General features: G+C 35.0%; 2 protein-coding genes across 2 annotated transcripts; both read right to left on the bottom strand.

The window, feature by feature from the left end:
- Positions 3,885 to 4,966, bottom strand: LOC107626982 (uric acid degradation bifunctional protein TTL-like). Its single transcript, XM_016329866.1, has 4 exons — positions 4,808 to 4,966; positions 4,577 to 4,678; positions 4,413 to 4,482; positions 3,885 to 4,207 (listed from the first exon to the last, which is right to left on the bottom strand). Exons 1-4 carry the CDS (start codon positions 4,964 to 4,966, stop codon positions 3,885 to 3,887), a joined length of 654 nt encoding a protein of 217 aa, XP_016185352.1.
- Positions 5,784 to 8,120, bottom strand: LOC107626983. Its single transcript, XM_016329867.1, has 6 exons — positions 7,792 to 8,120; positions 6,938 to 7,562; positions 6,678 to 6,865; positions 6,280 to 6,591; positions 6,087 to 6,183; positions 5,784 to 5,987 (listed from the first exon to the last, which is right to left on the bottom strand). Exons 1-6 carry the CDS (start codon positions 8,118 to 8,120, stop codon positions 5,784 to 5,786), a joined length of 1,755 nt encoding a protein of 584 aa, XP_016185353.1.

The following is a 22,234-nucleotide window of genomic DNA, read 5'->3' as shown; positions in this document are numbered from 1 at the left end:
ATACTCCCACTCATTATTATTTATATCCACTCATTTTACTTTAATGTTTATAAAATATATAAGTGTATAATATATATATGAACACTAATTTGGGTGCGGTGTTCCAACTTCCAAATCATGTTTTATTTTGTTGATAATATGAGTATAATTAAATGAGCTAATTAGTAGTGTTTTATAGTATATAATGATTCTCTAGTTAGAGGTGATCATTTTGTGTGTAAATATATTTTTAATTTCCATCTATGAAATTGTATGTTTAGAAATAAATTGACAAATAAAATGTTTGAAAAACAATATAAAATTATCTCAAAGTATCTCAAAATTCTTTTTATTTTATATTTTTTAATTATTACTAGAATAAATGAGTAATATAAGATATAATAAATATCTAATTATGAATTTACATAAAAGAGATTGTAAATGTTAAGTTAAATAAAATAAATTTGAGTTATTATTATATCTCTTTAGCATTATCGTTAATTAATATCACGTAGTATAATTTAAAAATTTAAAAATTTGTCTAGCAGATGCAGTTCATATTTGACATAAATTTTATGGATAATATCCTCTTCATTAGGCTACCAAATATTATCCAATTTGATTCGCAAATATATAGAATTGGATATCAGATATTGGTATCACATTCACGAATTCAATTTGATGAAAAATGAATTAAAAGAACTTAAATAAAGAGTAATTGACTAACAGTAGTTATTTTGTTGGTGTACTAATAGATTAACTGTAGTTATTTTATTTGGTATTAATTCATTAGTAATTAATTTTTAGTGCATACCTAATATTTATGTTAATTGATAAGTTCGTTGGAAGAAAATTTAGATTGTATTTTTTTTTTAAATTTCTGGTGTATTGTTGCTTTATTTTCCGCCGAACGCCGCACCTTGAAACTGCGCCGTCTTTGTCGCCTTCTGCCAACTGCCACCTGCCGGTAATGACTACCGACAGCTTTCTATTTACTTTGCCTTAAAAAACATAAATTAAAAGGATATTAAAGTTCTTCGGTGTGTAATTTCAATCGTACACATGCATAACAAGAAAAGTGGATATATATAAATAGACGATATCATAGAAAAAAATGGTGATTTATTTTTATTGTAAATGTTAGGTGATAAATTTGTGTTTAAACTTTAAACAAAAAATCCTTTTAAATAAAAATAATTGAAAACAAAAATTTTTTTGAACTTATTAGATTCATACAGTGTTACAAAGATATATCATTATACGATGTCTAAAAGGAAGAATAAAATTAAGGGATAGAAATTAAAAGGTTAAAAATTTAAGATTAAATTAACTCTTAGTATTATATTTTATATAACATATACAAAATTAAATTATATCTTAATATTTTATTTGGTTCAAAATAAATATTGAGATAAAATAAGAATACTTTTTAAAATATTTTTAGTTAATAAAAGAAAATGCTGTTTAAATTTTTTTCTCCGTTTCTAAAAATTTCAATTATTTTTATGTTTACTTTTTAAAAATATTAAAAAAACTGAAATTTTATTGCTTAAATCTAAAATTTTAATTTCAAATCATTAAACACAATACTAAATCTTAATTATCTAATCAATTATATTTACTATGGATTCTACATATATATACTAAAAAATAAAAAAATCAATTAATTGATCAGTAATAATAAGGAAAAAAAAAGCCTCGTTATTTGCTATATCTTTTCTTCAAAAATTCCTTTGTCAACCATTTCTCCTGCAGAATTGTTACGGTTTCTCTTTTCATAGATAATCGTTCTCTCTAGAACAAAACCAAAGTGAATTACATTAAATAATAAATATATCTATCTACACTATTCAAATGTGTATTATTGATTCTTTCAAGGCTACTTAGCCTAACTCATTATTTTAATCGCACACACGTGTACATTTTGTCTACATTTTCAGCTCAAACAAAAATGTGTTCACATAAATAAAATAATAATTTATTACATATAATTAATTAAATAATTAATAATATTGCACTAGTGATGAACTATTAAGACTTTCCGGGCTCTGACATGGAAGATAGCAACATAGATTCCTTAAAGATATGATTAAAAACAAGAACAAGTACTATATATGTATATTTTAACTGTTTGTGACATGGAACTATATATGTATAATTATTGTTCTGTATTGGGTTCTTCAACTTCAAGATTTAATTGCCATTTATGTTTTGTAACAGTGTAATGATGTTATTGAGTTTCATTGCACTTAGCCACTTCCCTTTTTCATATGCATTATTTATTATTATACCATGTCTCACAAAGGAACAGAAAGTTTACGGCGCCCACTTCATTAACGTATATATAAAAGAAAATTTAATAATTTTAGTATAAATTATTCTAAATGGTTAAACTCAATGTTCTCAAACTCGCGACTTAAACGAGTTTACGAATTTAGATAGTGGAATATAAATTTGTTTTTGAGTGAGTAGACTAGTATAAATTCGACCAAAATTAAGTTTGAACTCGAGTTAACGAGTTTGTTTTGGGTGTCTATTTTGAAAAAAATAGCATCGTTTTGGTCCAAAATAAAAGGAAAAACAATCTAACTCTAATTGTTGCGACCTCTCTGCCATTCTCTTTCTCTGTTTCATTGTTGTGACCTCCGTCCGTTTGCTATCCGTCATTCGCCGTCGGTCGCCTGTGTCTTCATGTGTCGCATGCGCTCTTTACTCTCTGTTGAGTTTGCTCTACTTCTCCTTACTCTCACTCTCTGTTTTGTTATGTGGAGCATTTGCCGTTCGCCGCACTGTTGTCATTCATCGCATTGCCACCGTTTGTCGTGTCTTCTGCCGTTCGTCGCGCTGTCGTCGTTCGTTTGCACAGAATTGCTGCTTGTCTGTTTGCGCAACTGCGCTTGGTTTTTCTACTCCATTCAGGTATGTTTTAAAAAACTTCATAGTTTTTGTTGCTGAGTTACTGCATTTTGTAGTTGTTAGTTGTTAATCAAAACTTTACTTTAATTTCATAGTTTCTTTGATGTTTCTAAAGTTTGAGATTTGTAATTTTTACTACAAGAAAAGCACTAAATACCGTCAAAATTACCGTCAGATTTAGCGTTGACTTGTACCGGCGGATTTAGCATTGGGTTTTCCGACGGAATGGAGGAGAGATTCATCGCCAAAAAAGATTACTATCGGAACATCTTTTCCGTTACTAAAGCCAACGGTAATTATCGGCGCGAAAACATAACTCACTACAAGAAAACCGGCAGATAGCGGCGGTTATTTAGCAGCGGTTATATATAACCGCTGCTAAATAAATTCTGCCAGCGGTTCTTGTAGCGGTTTTAGGGGACGCTACCAAATGAGCTTATTTTGCAGCGGTTTTTCGGTAACCGCTGCAAGATGTACCCGTTTTGCAGTGGTTTTTGTGGCGGTTTTAGGGGACGTTGCTAAATAATCTCATTTTGCAGCGGTTTTTCTGTAACCCCTACTAAATGTCCAGTTGTTGAATACATTGATACTCGTTTTGCAGCGGTTTTTTTCCAACCGCTGCAATATTATTTTTAACTTGAATTTTTTTTGTATAAACATTATTTCCTTCTTATAACTGTTCTAATCCTCGCTATTTTTTTTAATGAAAAGATAAGGTTCAAACACTGCAACTTAATTAATGCATTAAATAAATTTTGAATTTTGTGTTACATAAAAAATAATTCATTACTTAAAAAAAATTTATACATGAATAACTAAAACCGAATTTACGAATCATGTTTTCTCTTGTAGTATCAGCCATTTTGAGTTTGTATTTAACCATAACTGGTAACATAAAAATCAAGTAAACGTCCGAATTCACTAAGTCAAGACAAAGTTCAATGGAGCATAAAAATCAGAATTACTAAAGTAGACAAACAAGTTTTGAGTCAAAATTTCTCATCAACATCGTATTGACCTGGCCAGAAATATTCTGTCAAAAAAGTGCTGCAGTGACGTGATAACGGATCTGATAAGTCATCTCCAAACCATGGCATCTTGTTCAGATCGAAACCCCTTTTTGCAGCATGTACTGCATCTTCTCTGTGTTGGGTGTTTAAAGTTTCATTGTCTTCTTCTGGAACCCTATTAAGCTCAACATCCCTGGAGATGTCATATCCACCGGAGGAGATAGCATCTAAATCATCTTCTGAATCAGTGTCTGCTCCATCTAGAATGTCAGCAACTATTTCACCTGAATATTCAGCTGACACTGAATATATGAACATGCAACCAACAACATATAAATCTAGTTAAAAGATAATGATAACTTCCAAGTCATTCTAGTTACTAAGGAAAGAAAATTTCGAAATTATGGGAAGAGGACTTTCAAAATTAACAAATACAAAATTAACTATTACCGTCTCCTTCGTCAGTAGTTTAGACAGATTTCTTGGAAAGAAGCTCTCTAATAGCACGTTTTATATACTTCAATTCCTCTTTTGAAGCAATCTCCAACTCAACACCATGCGAGTTATTAAATCGCATCTGCACCATAATAAAATGTATAGTTGATGGTCTATTTTGTAAAACATATTGTGTCTCTGTAATTCACTTACTGTGCTAGAAATTTATTACCAACCTTTACTTCAGCAAGTATGTCTTCAGATGTCCTACCAGCTACAAATGTCACAAAAACATAGCCAAATTTCTCCTCGTACCTTGATCCCCATTCATGAAGTTCCTACAAAAATTTTAGCATTAATAGAACAACTATCACTATTTAAATGTCATAAGCATATAGCAACTTAAAATTCTTATTTTTCAAACAATGTTGAACGCAAGTGTTTAAGGGTACGGCTAATGAACATACCTGCACAGTAGCTTCGTTCACCGTTTCCAAGTATTCATTAGAACAAGATCGACCTGATAAAGCCTCCAACCAAGACCTAACATTCAACTTACGGGACCATATGTCTCTGGCAACCGTAATTGCATGTTCCAATGAAGAGAATGGAGAGGCCATAGCCATTTTGTTAGCGAACGTTGTGCCTGCACAGCATGATGAGAAATCCTCCGTTTTCATTTATCCTGTTACAACACCTTTTTATATTAACTATATTTGTCAATGATAACAATATTGTAATTCAAGATAATTTACCCGATGTCATAATTTTCTTTATTGGATGTTAAGAACAATAACAATGATGATGATGAGGAACTGGTGGCATTAATGAAAATAAACTTGAAATGAAAACTTAATTCAAATACGAAAACATAGATAATAATGTAACCAGCAAACTGCGCACATCATAAACACTGTTAAACTTATCAAACACACACAGATACTCTGAAAATGCTACACATGTTTTGCCATATTTTCACTATGGCACATAATCTATTTTATCAGAACCATCTGCTACTGGGTATTCTATATCATCATCTCTTGTCAACTGTAAATCACTGATGTCACCTGCTGCTGACATGTTCAACCCGGGCTGAGGAGAAAAAGCAGCTTCAACATCCTCATTCTCTCCTCCCATGTCATACAAGTCTCGTGGTTTTACATGAAGCACTACACTCCATTCTTGATCTACTTTATCACGTACATAGTACACGAGCTGAGCTTCTGATGTCAATATGTACGGTTCATCCTCTTCTCGATCACCGGTGTGAATTGGACGAGCGAAATTAACGCTGGTAAGGCCCAGATGGTCTTGTTTGATTCCTCTTCTCGTAGTTGTATCAGCCCAAATACATTTGAACAAAACCACTGTGAAATGGCAGCTGTAATTCAGTTCGATGATGTCCATAATTTTTTCATAATATGGAACACTACCATCAGCCACTCAGTTGTAACGCATGCTGGCATAACTTCTTGTATTGGATGAGACATAAACTCCACTATTTTGTGTTTTCAGCCTGTCTTCCTTTGTGATAGTTCTAAACTTGTACCCATTGACGTTGTATGACCCAAACCGTCTTGCCTGAAGCATGGGACCACATGCTAGCAACTTCATTTCTTTCGAAGGTACGGTACTGTCCATTGGAACCTAGCACCATAAATTAGAGTTTCTTCGTATTAAAAATTGGAATTTACAAGAAATAATTCTAGGAAAGAAATAAGTTGGTCAGCTTAAATTTCAACGAACCTCACGCTTGAACCGGCTTGGAAATTCTGCATGCACAACACGGTCTATCTTAGAGTGCGACCTTGTTTGATCCCGTAACTTTCGCTTGGTTTCTGACCTAAATTTACTTTACGACATAACAAGAAATTAGTCCAACAACTGAGTGTTTGAAATTGGTTATAATCATGCTTAATGATTACATCTACATACTTACTCAATAAATGGAGCGACGGCCTCGCAATTGACTAGCACATGACGATGTGCCTGATCTCTTTCCATTGGGGTTAGTGCAAAATGTGATACAGCCCCCGAAGCTTTTCCATTTTCAGGGAACTTAGTACATCCTGCATTGTTTGCAATATCAACAGATCGATCGTCAACTTGCGCTGGACGTTTGATTCTAGTCTCAGTATTATCCAAATATCTGGAGCAGAATGTCAAAATCTCCTCGGATAAATAGCCCTCCGCAATTGAGCCTTCAGCTTGTGCCCTGTTACGCACGTATTGCTTCAATCGTCCCAAGTACCTTTTACATGAATACGACATAATGTTTAGTATATACGTAAGAAAATTGGAAAAAGGATTCTTAAATGCGTTTATTAGCACGTTAACCTTTCTATTAGATACATCCACCGATAATGTACCGGGCCACCAAGTTTTAGTTCATCAACGAGGTGCACCGTAAGGTGAACCATGACAGTGAAGAAGGATGGAGGAAATATCATTTCCATCTGACACAGAGTTTGCACAACATGATTCTGAAGGGCACCTTGCACAACATGATTCTGAAGGGCACCAAGCTGCATAGGATTTATAGCTTTTCCACAGAGTTCTCAAAAAAATGAGGACAGATTCGCAATCACATTCGATACCGGACTTGGCAATGCATTCTTCACCAAAATTGGAAGTAATTTTTCCATTAGAATGTGGCAGTCGTGACTCTTCAACCCATACAACTTGCGCTGCCGGATGTCAACACAACGAGCAATATTGCTCGAGTAACCATCTGGAAAGACCACGTTCTGTAGAGTCTTCAGAAATACATCCTTCTGTGGATTCGACATTGTGAACATTGCTGAAGGATATTTACCACCTTTGTCCGGCCACAATTCAGGCCTTATGCCCATGCTTTGTAAATCTTTGCGAGCTTTAAGATTATCTTTTGATTTGACGCTATCGTTTAAGATAGTGAAGACCACATTGTCACAAATATTTTTCTCTATGTGCATCACGTCAAGGTTATGACGCAACATGTGATCCTTCCAGTACGGGAGATCAAAGAACACACTCCTCTTTTTCCAATACGAGTCATCTTGATCTGCATCTTCACTAATGCGTCTTCTTTTGGCTGTCAGAGTTGAGTTCTTCCCAAATGATACTTGCATGTTACAATGCTGCCTTAAGACATCTGTTCCAGAATACTTCTTCGGTGGATCCCTGCTTTCAGCTTGTCCATCAAATCGACTACGGTCTAGTCTATAGTCTATACTTATGGCTCTGAGTCAAGAAGCGGCGATGTCCCATGTAACACTATTTTCGACTGAATGTTAGTCGCTGAGGCTTAGCGTCCACATTACAGTTCGGACATGCTAACCCACTGTACGTGTTCCATCCAGATAAATTTTCCAACCCCGGAAAATCGCTAATAGTCCACATTAGCGCCGCACGCATCTTGAAAGTGGTCCTCTTATTAGCATCATAAGTTTCAACACCATCCCACAATTACTTCAACTCATCCACCAAGGGCTCCAAATATACATCTATGTCATTACCCGGCATTTTAGGATCGGGAATAATCATAGATAGGATAAAAGATGTTTGTTTCATGCAAAGCCATGGAGGAAGATTGTACGGAATAAGAATCACTGGCCAAATGGAATACTTCGTACTCATATTGCCGAAAGGATTAAACCCGTCACTAGCTAAAGCTAAACGAACATTGCGCGGATCGTTGGAAAAACATGGATACTTTGCATCAAATTCTTTCCATGCTTCAGCGTCCCTTGGATGCCTCAAGTACCCATCATTATTATCAAACTCTTTATGCCATACCATGTCAGTTGAAGTCTTGCTACACATGAATAACCGTTGTAGTCATGGTATAAGAGGAAAGTAACGGAGAGTTTTTGCTAGGAGAGGCTTTCCGTTCTTCCTGACCGGTATTTTGAGTTTCGTAACGGAACCCTTTCGACCCTTTCGCGTTTTTTGCTTCCAGATTCTGGTCCATTTTCCTGTTTAATTTTACTAAGTTTGATTAATTTGGTTAATTATTTGATTTTGGAGTGAACACACTTAGGCCCAACTTCTCAAAGTTCTTCATTCATCTTCGAATTAACTTGAGGCAAATACTTTTGTGGCCCAATTTCTCCTTCCCAATTTATTTATTTATTTATTTTTATCTATTAATGTCTTTTATCTATTTGTCTCTCTCTATTTTTTTTTGGTCTTACAGAACATACACACTCTACGTCAGTCTAACCCAGTATTGGAACCCTTTTCAATTTTATATTGTATTGTTTGAACTCAATAAATGAGACCAAAAAAAAAATCTTATTATAAATGGACCAGTACTTTTCTATCTCTACTGAATAGGTTACATGAGAAGTTCATATTTTGGACCTATATATTGAAAATGGACTTATGGTTGTTGCTGTAATTATTGAGATTGTGTGATCCTTTTTATCCACTATACCGTGTCTGATTTTGCTGCCATATGCTTACCGATTCAATTGGATTGTGCGTAAACATTGCTGTTTAGAATTATGTTCAACATACTATCATGCTATTCTTGAGTTTGAATTGCAGTTTGTTCGCTTATCTGATATATTGTTCACATATTGCTGCTGGGATTCCTGAGGTTAAGCTGCATTTTGATTAACTGATTTTGAAACTTAGTTCTTTCTCCAACCATTAATCTGCGTTGACTGTGATTGTGTTTTTACATGTAGGAACAAGATATGATTTTGTTATTCTTATTCATTCATCCATTGCCTCGAAGATTCTATTGTTCTTTGTGTTTCTTTTCTGCTCATTTTTTTGTTTACGTCCTTTGATGCTGTTTGTTTACCTCGAGCTTTGAAATGTTGCTGTCCCTTTTTGTTTATGTTGATCTGGTTTTTTTTTTTTAAATTCTGTCCACATGAAAATTATAAGCTAAGTAGAAGCTTTGTTGTGCTTTTGTTGGATTTGGTTGTTCCTTTGGTTTGGACAGGAGGGATAAAAAAATCAGACTTGAGGCAAATACTTTTGTGGCCCAATTTCTCCTTCCCCATTTATTTATTTATTTATTTTTATCTATTAATGTCTTTTATCTATTTGTCTCTCTCTATTTTTTTTGGTCTTACAGAACATACACACTCTCCCTCAGTCTAACCCAGTATTGGAACCCTTTTCAATTTTATATTGTATTGTTTGAACTCAATAAATGAGACCCAAAAAAAATCTTATTATAAATGGACCAGTACTTTTCTATCTCTACTGAATAGGTTACATGAGAAGTTCATATTTTGGATCTATATATTGAAAATGGACTTATGGTTGTTGCTGTAATTATTGAGATTGTGTGATCCTTTTTATCCACTATACCGTGTCTGATTTTGCTGCCATATGCTTACCGATTCAATTAGATTGTGCGTAAATATTGCTATTTAGAATTATGTTCATCATACTATCATGCTATTCTTGAGTTTGAATTGCAGTTTGTTCGCTTATCTGATATATTGTTCACATATTGCTGCTGGGATTCCTGAGGTTGAGCTGCATTTTGATTAACTGATTTTGAAACTTAGTTCTTTCTCCAACCATTAATCTGCGTTGACTGTGATTGTGTTTTTACATGTAGGAACAAGATATGATTTTGTTATTATTATTCATTCATCCATTGCCTTGAAGATTCTATTGTTCTTTGTGTTTCTTTTCTGCTCATTTTTTTGTTTACGTCCTTTGATGCTGTTTGTTTACCTCGAGCTCTGAAATGTTGCTGTCCCTTTTTGTTTATGTTGATCTGTTTTTTTTTTTTAAATTCTGTCCACATGAAAATTATAAGCTAAGTAGAAGCTTTGTTGTGCTTTTGTTGGATTTGGTTGTTCCTTTGGTTTGGACAGGAGGGATAAAAAAAATCAAACTTTGATTAAAACTGGATTTTTGGTTAAAAAATCTGGTTTTAAAATTTGATGTTAAAAATAAAACCAGATTTTAAATTTGGATATTTTAAAACCAAATTTAAAATCGGATTTTTAATTTGGATATTAAAAAACTGGATTTAACATCAGGTTAATAAATGACACCAGATTTAAATATTAAACACGACATGAAATAGGTTTTTGTTTCTTCGAACCCGTTTTAAACCGGTGTCTCTTTCTAATCCGGTTCCAGTTTGGTATCATGAACCATAAAATTGGTTCTAAAGTAGATCTTGTTTGGACTTTTGAAAATCCAAACCATGGTGACCCCTACCCAAATGTTACGATACTAAATTTTTCTCCCTTTGGTTATTGATGATCTGCTTCTTTACATGCAAGATAGACCTGTTACGTACCATTCAGACGTTTGCAACATTTACAAAATTAATTAGAGATACCTGAAAAAGTTGTTGCTATAGATAGGTTGAATAAGTATCAATTTTTAATGAGTCTTACCCCCAATATTTGGTTTACGGCCTCAACACTGGTCATGACTGGTTTAGGAAAAATTTAATACGATAGTTATTTACATCTCAAATGTTTATATTTAACAACTTCTCTAATGCTCGATTTGCTAAGGTTACATTAATTTCTCATCTTACTTAGACAAATGTTTGTTGGGGATGAAAAGTTGTTGCCATGTCATCTTTAACACCACAGAGTTTGTCTCCTTTATTAGCACCTTTGAAAGTTGATAACAGACTTGTAATGATTATTTAATTTCATTTATTTATTATTATTCAGCAACAAAATTGCTATATAATGTCTTAAATGTTGTTTGAAACTTGATTGATATAATTGGTATAGTCATTGTGCACTATTTGATTTTCCATTGTCGTTCTATTGCTGGTTCTCTAATGACCTTGTGTTGTGTTAAGGAATAATCAAATGCCAAGAAAACCTCAGTACACCGTTAGTAATGCAATCGGACTTGTAGCTGGCCCTAATAGTCAAACCCATGCTACTCCGGTGAGTTATTTAATGCACCAATTTTTTTGAATGTTCATTTGCCTTTTAGTGTATACACTTCTTCAATATAATTTGTGGGAAAATCGAATAAAATATATTGATGTTCTAACAACTTTTTTTTAGCAAACGGATGGAACGCATGATACGGGAGCAGAAACTTCAAGTGCACAGCGACGTGGAAGAGCCCCTCCACCTCCGCATTCCGGCAACGGTGCTTGACAATCCCGTGTTAACGCTGTACCCTTTCGACCACCTCGCAATGAAACACGGATGGCTTCGTCAAGTGACATTGGGGACGCTCGAGCTCCTGCGACAAATAGAAAGCATCCACCGGATTCACATAAAGGTGTAGATGACCATTCAGAAGATGAAGACTATGACCCGGAGGCGGACGAGATCGAGTCATTCGATGACCATCTAGACAACATGTTTTGTCGCACATGAAGTTGAACATCAAGGCAATGCCAACAGCAAAAAAAAGGACACTGATTATTGGGTTGTTGATGTCATAGGTATTCTTCTGATGCTTGCTTCTTAGTAAATGTAATGATTCTTCTCCGTGCATTATATTCTCTTAGTAAACTAACATTTGAAGTTTGTTCATTGCTGTTAGAAAATGGTGTGATCTCTTCTATGGAGCTGACTGTTAAGGAGGCATTAGCACTTCCTCCTGGAAAGAAGATCGTTCTACACTATAATAGAGAGTTGCAACAAGTTGGTCAGGCAGCGGGCTTATTGAGCGGGTTCTTGGGGACATTGGGGTCTGATTTTCAACAATTACCAATTTGTGCAAAGAGTTGGAAGACAATGAGTAAGGCTTCCAAGGAGCATGCGTATGACCAGGTTAAGGTAATGTTTACTCTTTTGTTTGAATAAGTAAGGCGCTACCAATGCTCGGTGTAAATTGCTGTTTTTTTACATATTAAATGAACAATAAAAGGAAAGATTAAGATGCACACACATGATATCGACCAAACGGATTTTTATAGAATATTCGATAAATTTCTAAGGAATTTTTGTATAGTTTAAATTGCACTATATAATTATACAGCTTAATCCCCAATTAATCTGACCCTTCATGTATAGCAATGTAACTAATAATTGTAGTAATAATAATAACAACAATAATGATAAAACTTATAAACCTCATGAGAATGTTAAAGCTGCTCCTATTGCTATTAATTAGAGAGTGACTAGCTATTATTTATGATTTTCGGTTAGATGAAAATGCTTGAGGAAAATAAAATTGGAACACATCTGCACAAGTTGATTATGTTACCATCCTAACTTTGAAATTTTGAATGTTTATGTGGTTTTAATTTTTTCTTGAGAGATTATTTCATTGTTTCCTTCCTATGGGGATGCTGTTTTTTTTGTGCAGCAACTCTCCGTTAGTAGGTGGATACACAATTGGTTATCTATTTTATTTGTTTTAGTCTGGTAAATTAGAGAAGGATAGTGCATGTTGGGTTTCTTGTAGTTGACTTCTGTGAATTTTGTTGTCGAGGATTGTTGATGTCATAAAGTATGTCTTTTGATAATACATAAGTCTGTTTGAGGTGGTTAATTATTATATGTTGTCTTTTGATCTGAACTACTTGTAGCAAGTCTTCTACTATGAGGACGATAAAAGAGGGTGGATAAAGCGGGGAATTTTACAAAGAATAGGAAGCTGCTGGAGGAATTCAAGAAATCATTTGTTCCATAAGGTTTATGACGAAGAACTAACTTTTGAGGAAAATATCAAGCGTAAGCCAGTAGGAATAGAGGCAAATCACTGGAAAAAGTTTCTTCAATATCGGTTGGACGATGACACAAAGGTAACAAATATGTAGTTGAAATTTCATTGTATGTGATTTTAAATGGTAATGAACTACTACTAAATATGCTGAATTTATTGTGATAGTGGAAAAACTACTACCCAAAAGTTCATCACCTTATCATTTTTTTTGTTTCCTGAAGTTGTACGCTTAAGACTGATTTATAAAATCATTAATAGTATAGTAATTTATCCCGATAACATTTATTTTTCTTTGTTTTGTGTGTAGAAGAAGTGTAGAAAAAATGCCGTTAATCGTTCAAAGCAACAATACACACATACCGGAGGTTCTAAAACGATGGCAAGAAAGAGACACGAAGAAGTAATTAATTTAACTTCAGTTCAACAATATTGACGTGTTTTTGGTAATACAATGTTGTGTTTAATACAAATGTGTGTTGATGATTGTTATAGGAGCAACGACTGGGAAGGCCTATTGGGAGAGGAGAAGGATGGACCATGAGTCATAAAAAAAATGAAAAGTATATGAATGAAGAAGCGCGTTTGATTAGGGTAAATCATGTTCATTACTTTTTCAAATTTCCCTTTGCAATTACTATCATTGAATTCAGATTAGTGTAAATCCGGACCTCACATGTTTGCAGGAAGCAATTGAACTTGTTGAGAGTCAAGACCTCTCTAGCAAGGAATTTTCACAGAATGATTCCCTTGCACAAGTGCTTGGAAAGGAGCACCCAGGAAGAGTTTGTGGACTCGGTATTGGTACATGTCCGAGTTGGTGTTTTCGTAACATTCCATAGCAGTCGGACTACGGTGTACAGATTGAGATTGTGAAACTCAAGGCGGAGGCAGCATAACTCAAGGCAGCAGCAGCAGAGAAAAAGGCAAAGAAACAGAGAATGGAGACAGATGCAGCTGAAGGAAAGGCAAAAATACAGACAATGGGAGATTTGTTGACATACGTAATCTAGCAACAAGGAGGTAATTTGCCACCTGAAATAGCTGCATGTTTGGATTCTTTGAGAAGTGCACCAACCTCATCGCATGCAAGATGATGTGTGGGCACTAATGATTTGACTTATCAGTGTTGGAATCGGAATACTCTTTTATTATTTACTTTTGTAATGCCTTTTGAGATATTTATTTGTAGTTTTTTATTTTGTTGACTTTATTTGTAGTTTATAGTAATGGATGCACTGGATGCAAATTATCGTTATAATGATTCACCTTTGCAAAATTAATTATGTTTTGTTTCGTGTGTTGTTTTTGGATTGGCTGTTGGTTATTTTAATAAATTAACGCAGTTGAGTGGATGAACATATAAAGAATAAAAGAGTTGTCATATTCTATTATAAATTCTGGTTTTTTTTTAAAAAAAGTGTTACTCGACATTTGGCAGCGGTTTTAAATCCGCTGCTATATTCATAACAGGATTAGTAAACGTATGGCATTTTGCAGCGGTTGTCAACCGCTGCAATCTCCCTTAAATCATATTTTCACGATTTAGTAGCCGATGAAACTGCTGCAAAATAATTCCGCTGCAAAATACCATTTAGCAGCGGTTGTACCAGCGGTTACTAATAACCGCTGCTAAGGGTATTAGCCGCACACTATCTTTCAGCGGATTTATCAACCGCTGCTATTCGTTTGGCAGCAGTTAAAAACCGCTGCTAATCCTATACATAACCGCTGCTATCTGCCGGATGTGGTGTAGTGACTCACCCGCCCCAATTTTACGTTCGGATTTTTCGTTGGTATATTCAATCGGTATCACGGTTTAGTGAAACGCGTCGTTTTGATAATTTACCGGCAGATTAATCTGCCGGTAAATCTGACGGTAAAATTAGGATAAAATTCAAACGCGAAACCCTTCCCCCTCACTTCTGCAAACACACACACACACACACACACTCTCTCTCTCTCTCTCTTTCTCTCTCTCTCTCTCTCTCTCTCTTGTCGTCTTTTCTCTCCCTTGACGTCGAAGCTGTCACCATCACAACTACCGAGAGCACATCGTCGTCATCGATTCTGCTGCTGCTACTATCCCGCCGTGGTTGCTGTTCACGTCCTTATCAGTGCCACCTCTGTCACCACCACGTTAAAGAGATCCTGCAGCCACTATCATCAGATTTATTGTTGATATGATTGTTTTGTTTTTCTAGATTATTTTGTGGGTTTAGCATTTTGTTAGGGTTTTTGTCAAATCAGTGATTAAATTTGTTTAATGAAGTGTGTGATTAAGAGTTGTTATGTTAATTTAATATAAGATAAAAAATTAAATAATGTTAGAGTATATTAAGTACGGTGAGATTAAGAGTGCTTGAGTTGTTGGAAGATTTTAGTTGAGTTTAGTGAATGAGTTTCTTTCAATTGCATTAAACTTATATCGCTTATTTTTGTAATGCTTGTTGGTAGTTTGGTGAAATTAGAATTAGATTTTATTTAATTGAAATAATGAGTTTACTTATTCTTTCAAATTAGTTTTTGAATTAGTTTCAACTTGTGAATTTAATAAGTTGTCCTTTTTATTAGGATGGTGCGATTTTCTCTGAGATCAGTTGGATTTTACTTTTTTGTTGTCTGTGTAGTAATATTTCAAGTTAGTTTTCTATCTTTGAATATAATGAATTGTTTAAATTTTATGTTGGACTTACTTTTTCTAGGATAGAGTTTTAGGACGGAAGTGGGAGAAGGTCGTATAGTGGCGCCTTCTCGAAATCCTTGTTTGCTGAAAAATTGTGAAGTTATAAGGGGTTGTACACTAGAATGGTTAGGATTTGATGTTTTATTAAATACGTGTATGTTATAATTTATGCTTGCAGCTGTTTTCTCTGTAAAAATTGTTATTATTTGATAGATATCTCTGAATTAAGAAGAAGTTCTGCCAAATTATCGTTTAAATTGTTTAAAACATGTTTGGTTTGTCAGAAAATAATGATTGTATTTGGCGAAAGATTCTAATTACAGGATACGCTCTGCCAAATTTTCTAAAAATTTTAATAATTTGCGTTATTGGTTGAATTCTAGGGTATGTGTTGCAATATAATAGGGATAACAGTGGACCTGGGGAGTTTAAAACTTGAATTCTTTGAGGGGGTTGCGTATGTCTTCATCATAAACTCGTCTAGGTCTGAAGGGGTGTCCAGATGTCCGTGTCATAAGTGTCGACTGAATAAGTGGTTAGGACCTTTGGATATAACACTTCTCCTCTATCGTAATGGGTCTAAAGATAGGTATTTGATGCGGACAGAACACAGATAGAGAAGTGGACGAGCAGGGAATTAGCCGGTCTGCCTCGAATTTGAATAGATTCTATGGTCGATCAATGAGGGTTCGGGTAGTGAGAGAACTAAACATGGAAGAAATGAATTAGGAGGATAACCAAGAGAGATACAACAAGATAGCGTTTGATGCAATAGGTGTTACAGAGTTGGAAGAGGCTAAACAAGAGCCTAACCCAAAGGCAAAGAGATTTTATCATCTGTTAGAATTTGCCGCGAAACCTTTGTCTGCATGTGTTAGAATGATGAGTATTAAGTCGGAGTCAAATCATACCCAAAAGTCTTTTGATAAGTGGCCATTCTTTGCAATGAACTAGTATCTGTCGGGACCACTGGGATCCCCCGTATCCACTACGAAGCAAAGAAGTTAGTTTTAAAATTGTGTCTAAATTTAGTAAAAATTGATTATTATTTGAATGGTTGTATGCTATATTACAAGAGAGATGCATACCTAACTGAATGTAGATTTTGTGGATCACTGAGGTTTCAAGCCGAGAGAAAACAGATTGGTAAATGGCGATTAAAAAGAGTTCCAATGAAATGGATGCGCTACTTGCCATTTATCCTTAGGCTGAAACGATTGTATGCATCGATGAGTCTAGCTACTCACATGACCTGGCGTATTACCAACAAGAGAGATTATGGAATCATGACGCACCCGTCACATGGAGAAGCTTGGAAGCATTTTGATCGGGTCTATCCTACATTTGCGACCGAGCCTAGAAAGGTTAGACTAGCTTTGTGCTCTGACGGGTTCGCATCGAATTCCAATTTCGGTAATGCATACTCTTGTTAGCCTATAGTGGTGACACCTTATAACCTGAGTTTTGAAATCTGCATAAAAGACCCATACATGTTCCTAACTTGTATCATACCTAGTCCCAGCAATCCAAAGGCCAAAATAGATGTCTTCTTGCAGTCCTTGGTATATGAGTTAAAAGAGTTGTAGATCCATGGTGTAGAAACGTATGATATTTCGACGAAGATAAACTTTCAACTGCATACTGCGTTGATGTGGACCATTAATGACTTTCCTGCATACGGGATGTTGTCAGGTTGGTCCACTCAGGATAGAATGGCATGTTCCATTTATATGGAGGATACAAAGGCATTTTGGTTGACAAACGGCGGTAAGAATTCGTGGTTTGATTGTCATCGAAGATTCCTCGATATGGATCATCATTTGTGGCACAACAAAGACTTGTTCAAAAATAATAAAATTGAATAAGAAGAGGCACCCGTGAGATTGGGTGGTAGAAAAGTTTGACATTGTGTCAGTAGAATCCCAAATATCGTCAATAACGGGACATGTTTGAGACCTTCGGAATATAACAGGGAGTATAATTGGACTAAATAGAGTATTAGGAGTTGCCTTATTAGAAAGACAACTTGGTTCGACATTGTCTTAATGTGATGCACATTGAAAAAATATTTGATAATATCATACACACAATAATGGACGATGAGCGAACAAAGGATAATGATAAGGCTAAGTTAGACTTGGTAGACATTTGTAGGCGGTCAGAACTAAACTTAAACAAACTTGAGAATGAGCGGTAGGCTAAACCAAAGGCGGTGTTCGCTCTAACGAAGGACTAGAGACAAAATATTTGAAATTGGATTAGAGGATTGAAGTTTTCTGTTGGTTATGTCTCTAACTTGAACAAGTGTGCAAACGTCTCATAGGATAGACTTGCTGTGTTGAAGAGTCATGATTGTCATTCTTCATGGAGTCTTTGCTTCTTGTCGCATTCAGAGAACTTCCAACTAACATCTGGAAACCCCTCACAAAAATAAGTGAGTTCTTTAGGGAGTTATGTGCTAGAAACTTAGAATTAATGATCTCACAGTCATGGATAAGAACATTTCCATCATACTTTGTAAGTTAGAGAGGATATTCCCTCCATCCTTTTTTTGACGCTATGAAATACTTAGCAATTCATCTACCATACAAAGTAATACTATATGGGCCGGTCCAATTTAGGTGGATGTACCTGTTTGAGAGGATGATTGGTTCATTCAAGCACACCGTAAAGAACAGAGCTCGAATTAAGGGCAGCATCTGCAAAGTGTTCTGAGCAAAGGAAACATCCGCATTTTGCTCATTTTATTTTCAGCCTCATATTGAGTTATGTAGAACAAAGGGTTGGAAGTAACGATGAGATAAGAGAATCCTCGTCATCAAGTGGCATAACATATCCAATCTTTTCTTCGAAAGGAGCTACAATTGGTGCGAGCAGTGACTACTAGTTAGAGAAGAAGGAAATTGATGCTGCACATCTGCATGTTTTGCTTAACTATGACCAGATTTCACTCTACCTCATGTGAGTTTTTTAAGTCTTCGTAAATATTGAAATCAGTAAGATATTAACTTCATAATCTAATCAAAACTTCTTTATCCTATTTTATCATATAGGTTATTCCAAAAGACAATTTCCGATACCTCATTGAACAATTTTTCACATTAATTCAGACAATACATCAGCGTGCATCTAACTGCACAACAGATTGGGAAGTAGTTTCCCTTAGTTGGAGTCCAATGAATAAGGACATAAGCTACCCGATATACAATGTTAATGGCTATCAGTTCCATTCTTTACAGTGGTCGATTAGAAAGAAAACAGATAACACCGGAGTTTGGGTTCTTAGGGATTCAGGGGGTGGTTATTCTGATTGGTTTGGTGTATTGCACAACATAATTCAATTAGAGTATTTTTGTCGCACTACCTACAAGGTGTGCGTGTTTAGATGTGAATGGTATGATCCAAGTTCTCGCAAGGAACACAAAAGTACAAGAACTACGATATCGCTAAAGTTAATGTAACTAGGAAATATAGGCACTACAATCCTTTTATTCTACCTCAAAATGCATGATAGGTATATTATTTGCTTTATCCGGATTCATGCAGGTCTAGTTGGATGGTTGTGGTTAAGATTAAGCCAAGAGGCTGCATCGAGTTTGATGGGATAGAGGGTCAGGAACTTTACCAGATTGATGACCTATCTCCTTCGAAAATGGCAGTGGATACCAGTGATCCGATCACCCTTAGGTCGGCTATTATGAATGATGACATCATTGACCTTGGAATAGATGACGAAGCACTACCATCAGAGGATGATGATCTTCAAGAAGAAGATGGGGTCGATGGCGACGACGAAAAGGAAGACGATTTCGATGATCAGGAAACTATCTCGGAAGAGGAGGATGGTGGACCAGAGGAAGAAGATAATGAATATGAATGGGGTTAATGTAAATATAATTCTATCTTATGTATTTCTATATCAAACTTTGAGAAGAATGTAATATAATTAGCATTATTTCAGATATTTCGATACCATCATTCTATATTTTTAATTTGTATATATGATATTTTATATCAGGTTTAAAACACTGTTTCAATTATTAATTATCGAGATACATTATAAATGGATGGAAAAAATAAAAAAAAAACATCTACCGTCGGAATATACCGACAATAATAGTACATCTAATTTTCCAAAAAAACTAAAAAAAATATTCCCATCGGCTTTTACTGTCGGCCACCGGTAAGGTGGCGCGAAACCGTATCTTTGGCACCAATGTTACTATCAAAAAGTTTCCGACGGTAAGTTGCAACAGATTTCATTTTCTTGATATTCATATTCCCTGTTAAATCCGACGCAAGTTACTGCCAAACGCAAAAATCTGATGATAATTTGTTATCGGCAAGATTTATTCTATCAGATTTTATTCGTTTTTCTAACAATAAATCCGATGATACTCAACGTTTTTCTTGTAGTATTTGTAGTTGTTAATGATGTTTCACTATAATTTCTCCTTTGTTAATTCATTTTTCATAATTTCTTACCATTATTTACGGATAGTTGTACTAATTCAATTATTTGATATGGTTGATTTGTTGATTTTGAGATAAAATGTCTAAGAATATTGGTTCATATATGGCCTTTAGATTCTAGTATTTCTAGACTTATTGTTGCGAATATATTCTAAAGTATTTTTTGTAATTGTTATACTAACGTATTATTTAATTTATTATTATTATTTTGTATTTTGAGATTGAAATTGTTAAATTTAAATATATATATTTTTTTAAAAAATTATATCAAATAAACTCGTATAAATCTATAAATTAAGTTTAGATCAACTCTACGAATTTAATTAGACTTATGAGTTTGATAATTTTAGTTAAACTGTATTTACAAAAGCTAAGATACATGAATAATTTTATATTTATCGCATTATCTCATAATATGAGAGTTTGATTTCTTTTGAACTCAAAGACATGCACATGCGCCAACAATAATGACGATAATAATAATAATAATAATAGGATTTTAGATATTTAGGTAATAATTAAGTAAGAGTATATTTTGATTAAAAGTTTAAATGATAGAGACATACAAATTATTATTTTATAGCTCAAATGGCATAGTGGTGCACGAAATTGTGATCCTTGGTAATGGCTCCAAAAACTTGGTGCTCTAATTTTAATTCATAATTTGTCACAACTTCGATACAACTAACCAGCAAGTGCACTGGGTCGTCCAAGTAATAAAACCTTACGTGAGTAAGGGTCGATCCCACAGAGATTGTTGGTATGAAGCAAGCTATGGTCATCTTGTAAATCTCAGTCAGGCGGATATCAAATGGTTATGGAGTTTTCGAATAATAATAATAAATAAACAGAAAATAAAGATAGAAATACTTATGTAATTCATTGGTGAGAATTTCAGATAAGCGTATAGAGATGCTTTCGTTCCTCTGAACCTCTGCTTTCCTGCTGTTTTCATCCAATCCTTCTTACTCCTTTCCATGGCAAGCTTTATATAGGGCATCACCGTTGTCAATGGCTACATCCCATCCTCTCTGTGAAAAAGGTCCAAATACTCTGTCATGGCACGGCTAATCATCTGGAGGTTCTCGATCATACTGGAATAGGATTCACCCTCCTTTGGCGTTTGTCACTACGCCCAGCACTCGCGAGTTTGAAGTTCGTCATAGCCATCCCTTCCCAGATCCTACTCGGAATACCACAGACAAGGTTTAGACTTTCCGGATCTCAGGAATGGCCATCCATGGGTTCTAACTTATACCACGAAGACACTAATAACTCGGACTCGGTCCCCTGTATTAGATATCCAACAGATATCCATTCAATCTAAGGTTGAATGGAAGTGGTTGTCAGGCACGCGTTCATGGGGGAATGATGATGACTGTCACGATCATCACATTCATAGTGAAGTGCGAATGGATATCTTAGAAGCGGGATAAGTTGAATTGAATAGAAAACAGTAGTACTTTACATTAAATCATGAGGAACAGCAGAGCTCCACACCTTAATCTATGGAGTGAAGAAACTCTACCGTTGAAAATACATAAGTGATAATGGAGTTCATTGGTCTCGGCCCCAGAGGGGAACCGGAGTAACCAAGACCGTGAATACAATGATAAAAAGTTCTATATATACTAAACTAGTTACTAGGGTTTACAGAAGTAAGTAATTGATGCATAAATCCACTTCCAGGGCCCACTTGGTGTGTGCTTGGGCTGAGCTTAAAGTTTACACGTGGAGAGGTCCTTCTTGGAGTTGAACGCCAGTTTGTAACGTGTTTCTGGCGTTTAACTCCAGACTGCAGCGTAGAACTGGCGTTCAACGCCCTTTTGCGTCATCTAAACTCGGCCAAAGTATGGACTATTATATATTGCTGGAAAGCCCTGGATGTCTACTTTTCATCGCCATTGAGAGCACGCCATTTGAAGTTCTGTAGCTCCAGAAAATCCACTTTGAGTGCAGGGAGGTCAGAATCCAACAGCATCAGCAGTCCTTCTTCAACCTCTGAATCTGATTTTTGCTCAAGTCCCTCAATTTCAGCCAAAAAATACCTGAAATTACAGAAAAATACACAAACTCATAGTAAAGTCCAGAAATGTGAATTTAACATAAAAACTAATAAAAA

Source organism: Arachis ipaensis, chromosome B02 (assembly GCF_000816755.2).
Source record: "Arachis ipaensis cultivar K30076 chromosome B02, Araip1.1, whole genome shotgun sequence".
In the NCBI taxonomy this organism is placed as follows: Eukaryota; Viridiplantae; Streptophyta; class Magnoliopsida; order Fabales; family Fabaceae; genus Arachis; species Arachis ipaensis.
The sequence above is the reverse complement of the archived record's forward strand: the minus strand, read 5'-3'. Positions and strand labels throughout refer to the sequence as shown.

Coding starts and splice junctions, on each gene's coding strand:
- LOC107626982 (XM_016329866.1), bottom strand. CDS start 4,966: ATGGCTATGGCCTCTCCATTCTCTTCATTGGAACATGCAATTACGGTT. Junction 4,483..4,576: donor ACATACTTGCTGAAGTAAAG/GTTGGTAATAAA, acceptor ATTATGGTGCAG/ATGCGATTTAATAACTCGCA. Junction 4,208..4,412: donor GGAATTGAAGTATATAAAAC/GTGCTATTAGAG, acceptor TCATATATTCAG/TGTCAGCTGAATATTCAGGT.
- LOC107626983 (XM_016329867.1), bottom strand. CDS start 8,120: ATGGTATGGCATAAAGAGTTTGATAATAATGATGGGTACTTGAGGCAT. Junction 6,866..6,937: donor AGAATGCATTGCCAAGTCCG/GTATCGAATGTG, acceptor AATCCTATGCAG/CTTGGTGCCCTTCAGAATCA. Junction 6,592..6,677: donor TGGATGTATCTAATAGAAAG/GTTAACGTGCTA, acceptor TTCATGTAAAAG/GTACTTGGGACGATTGAAGC.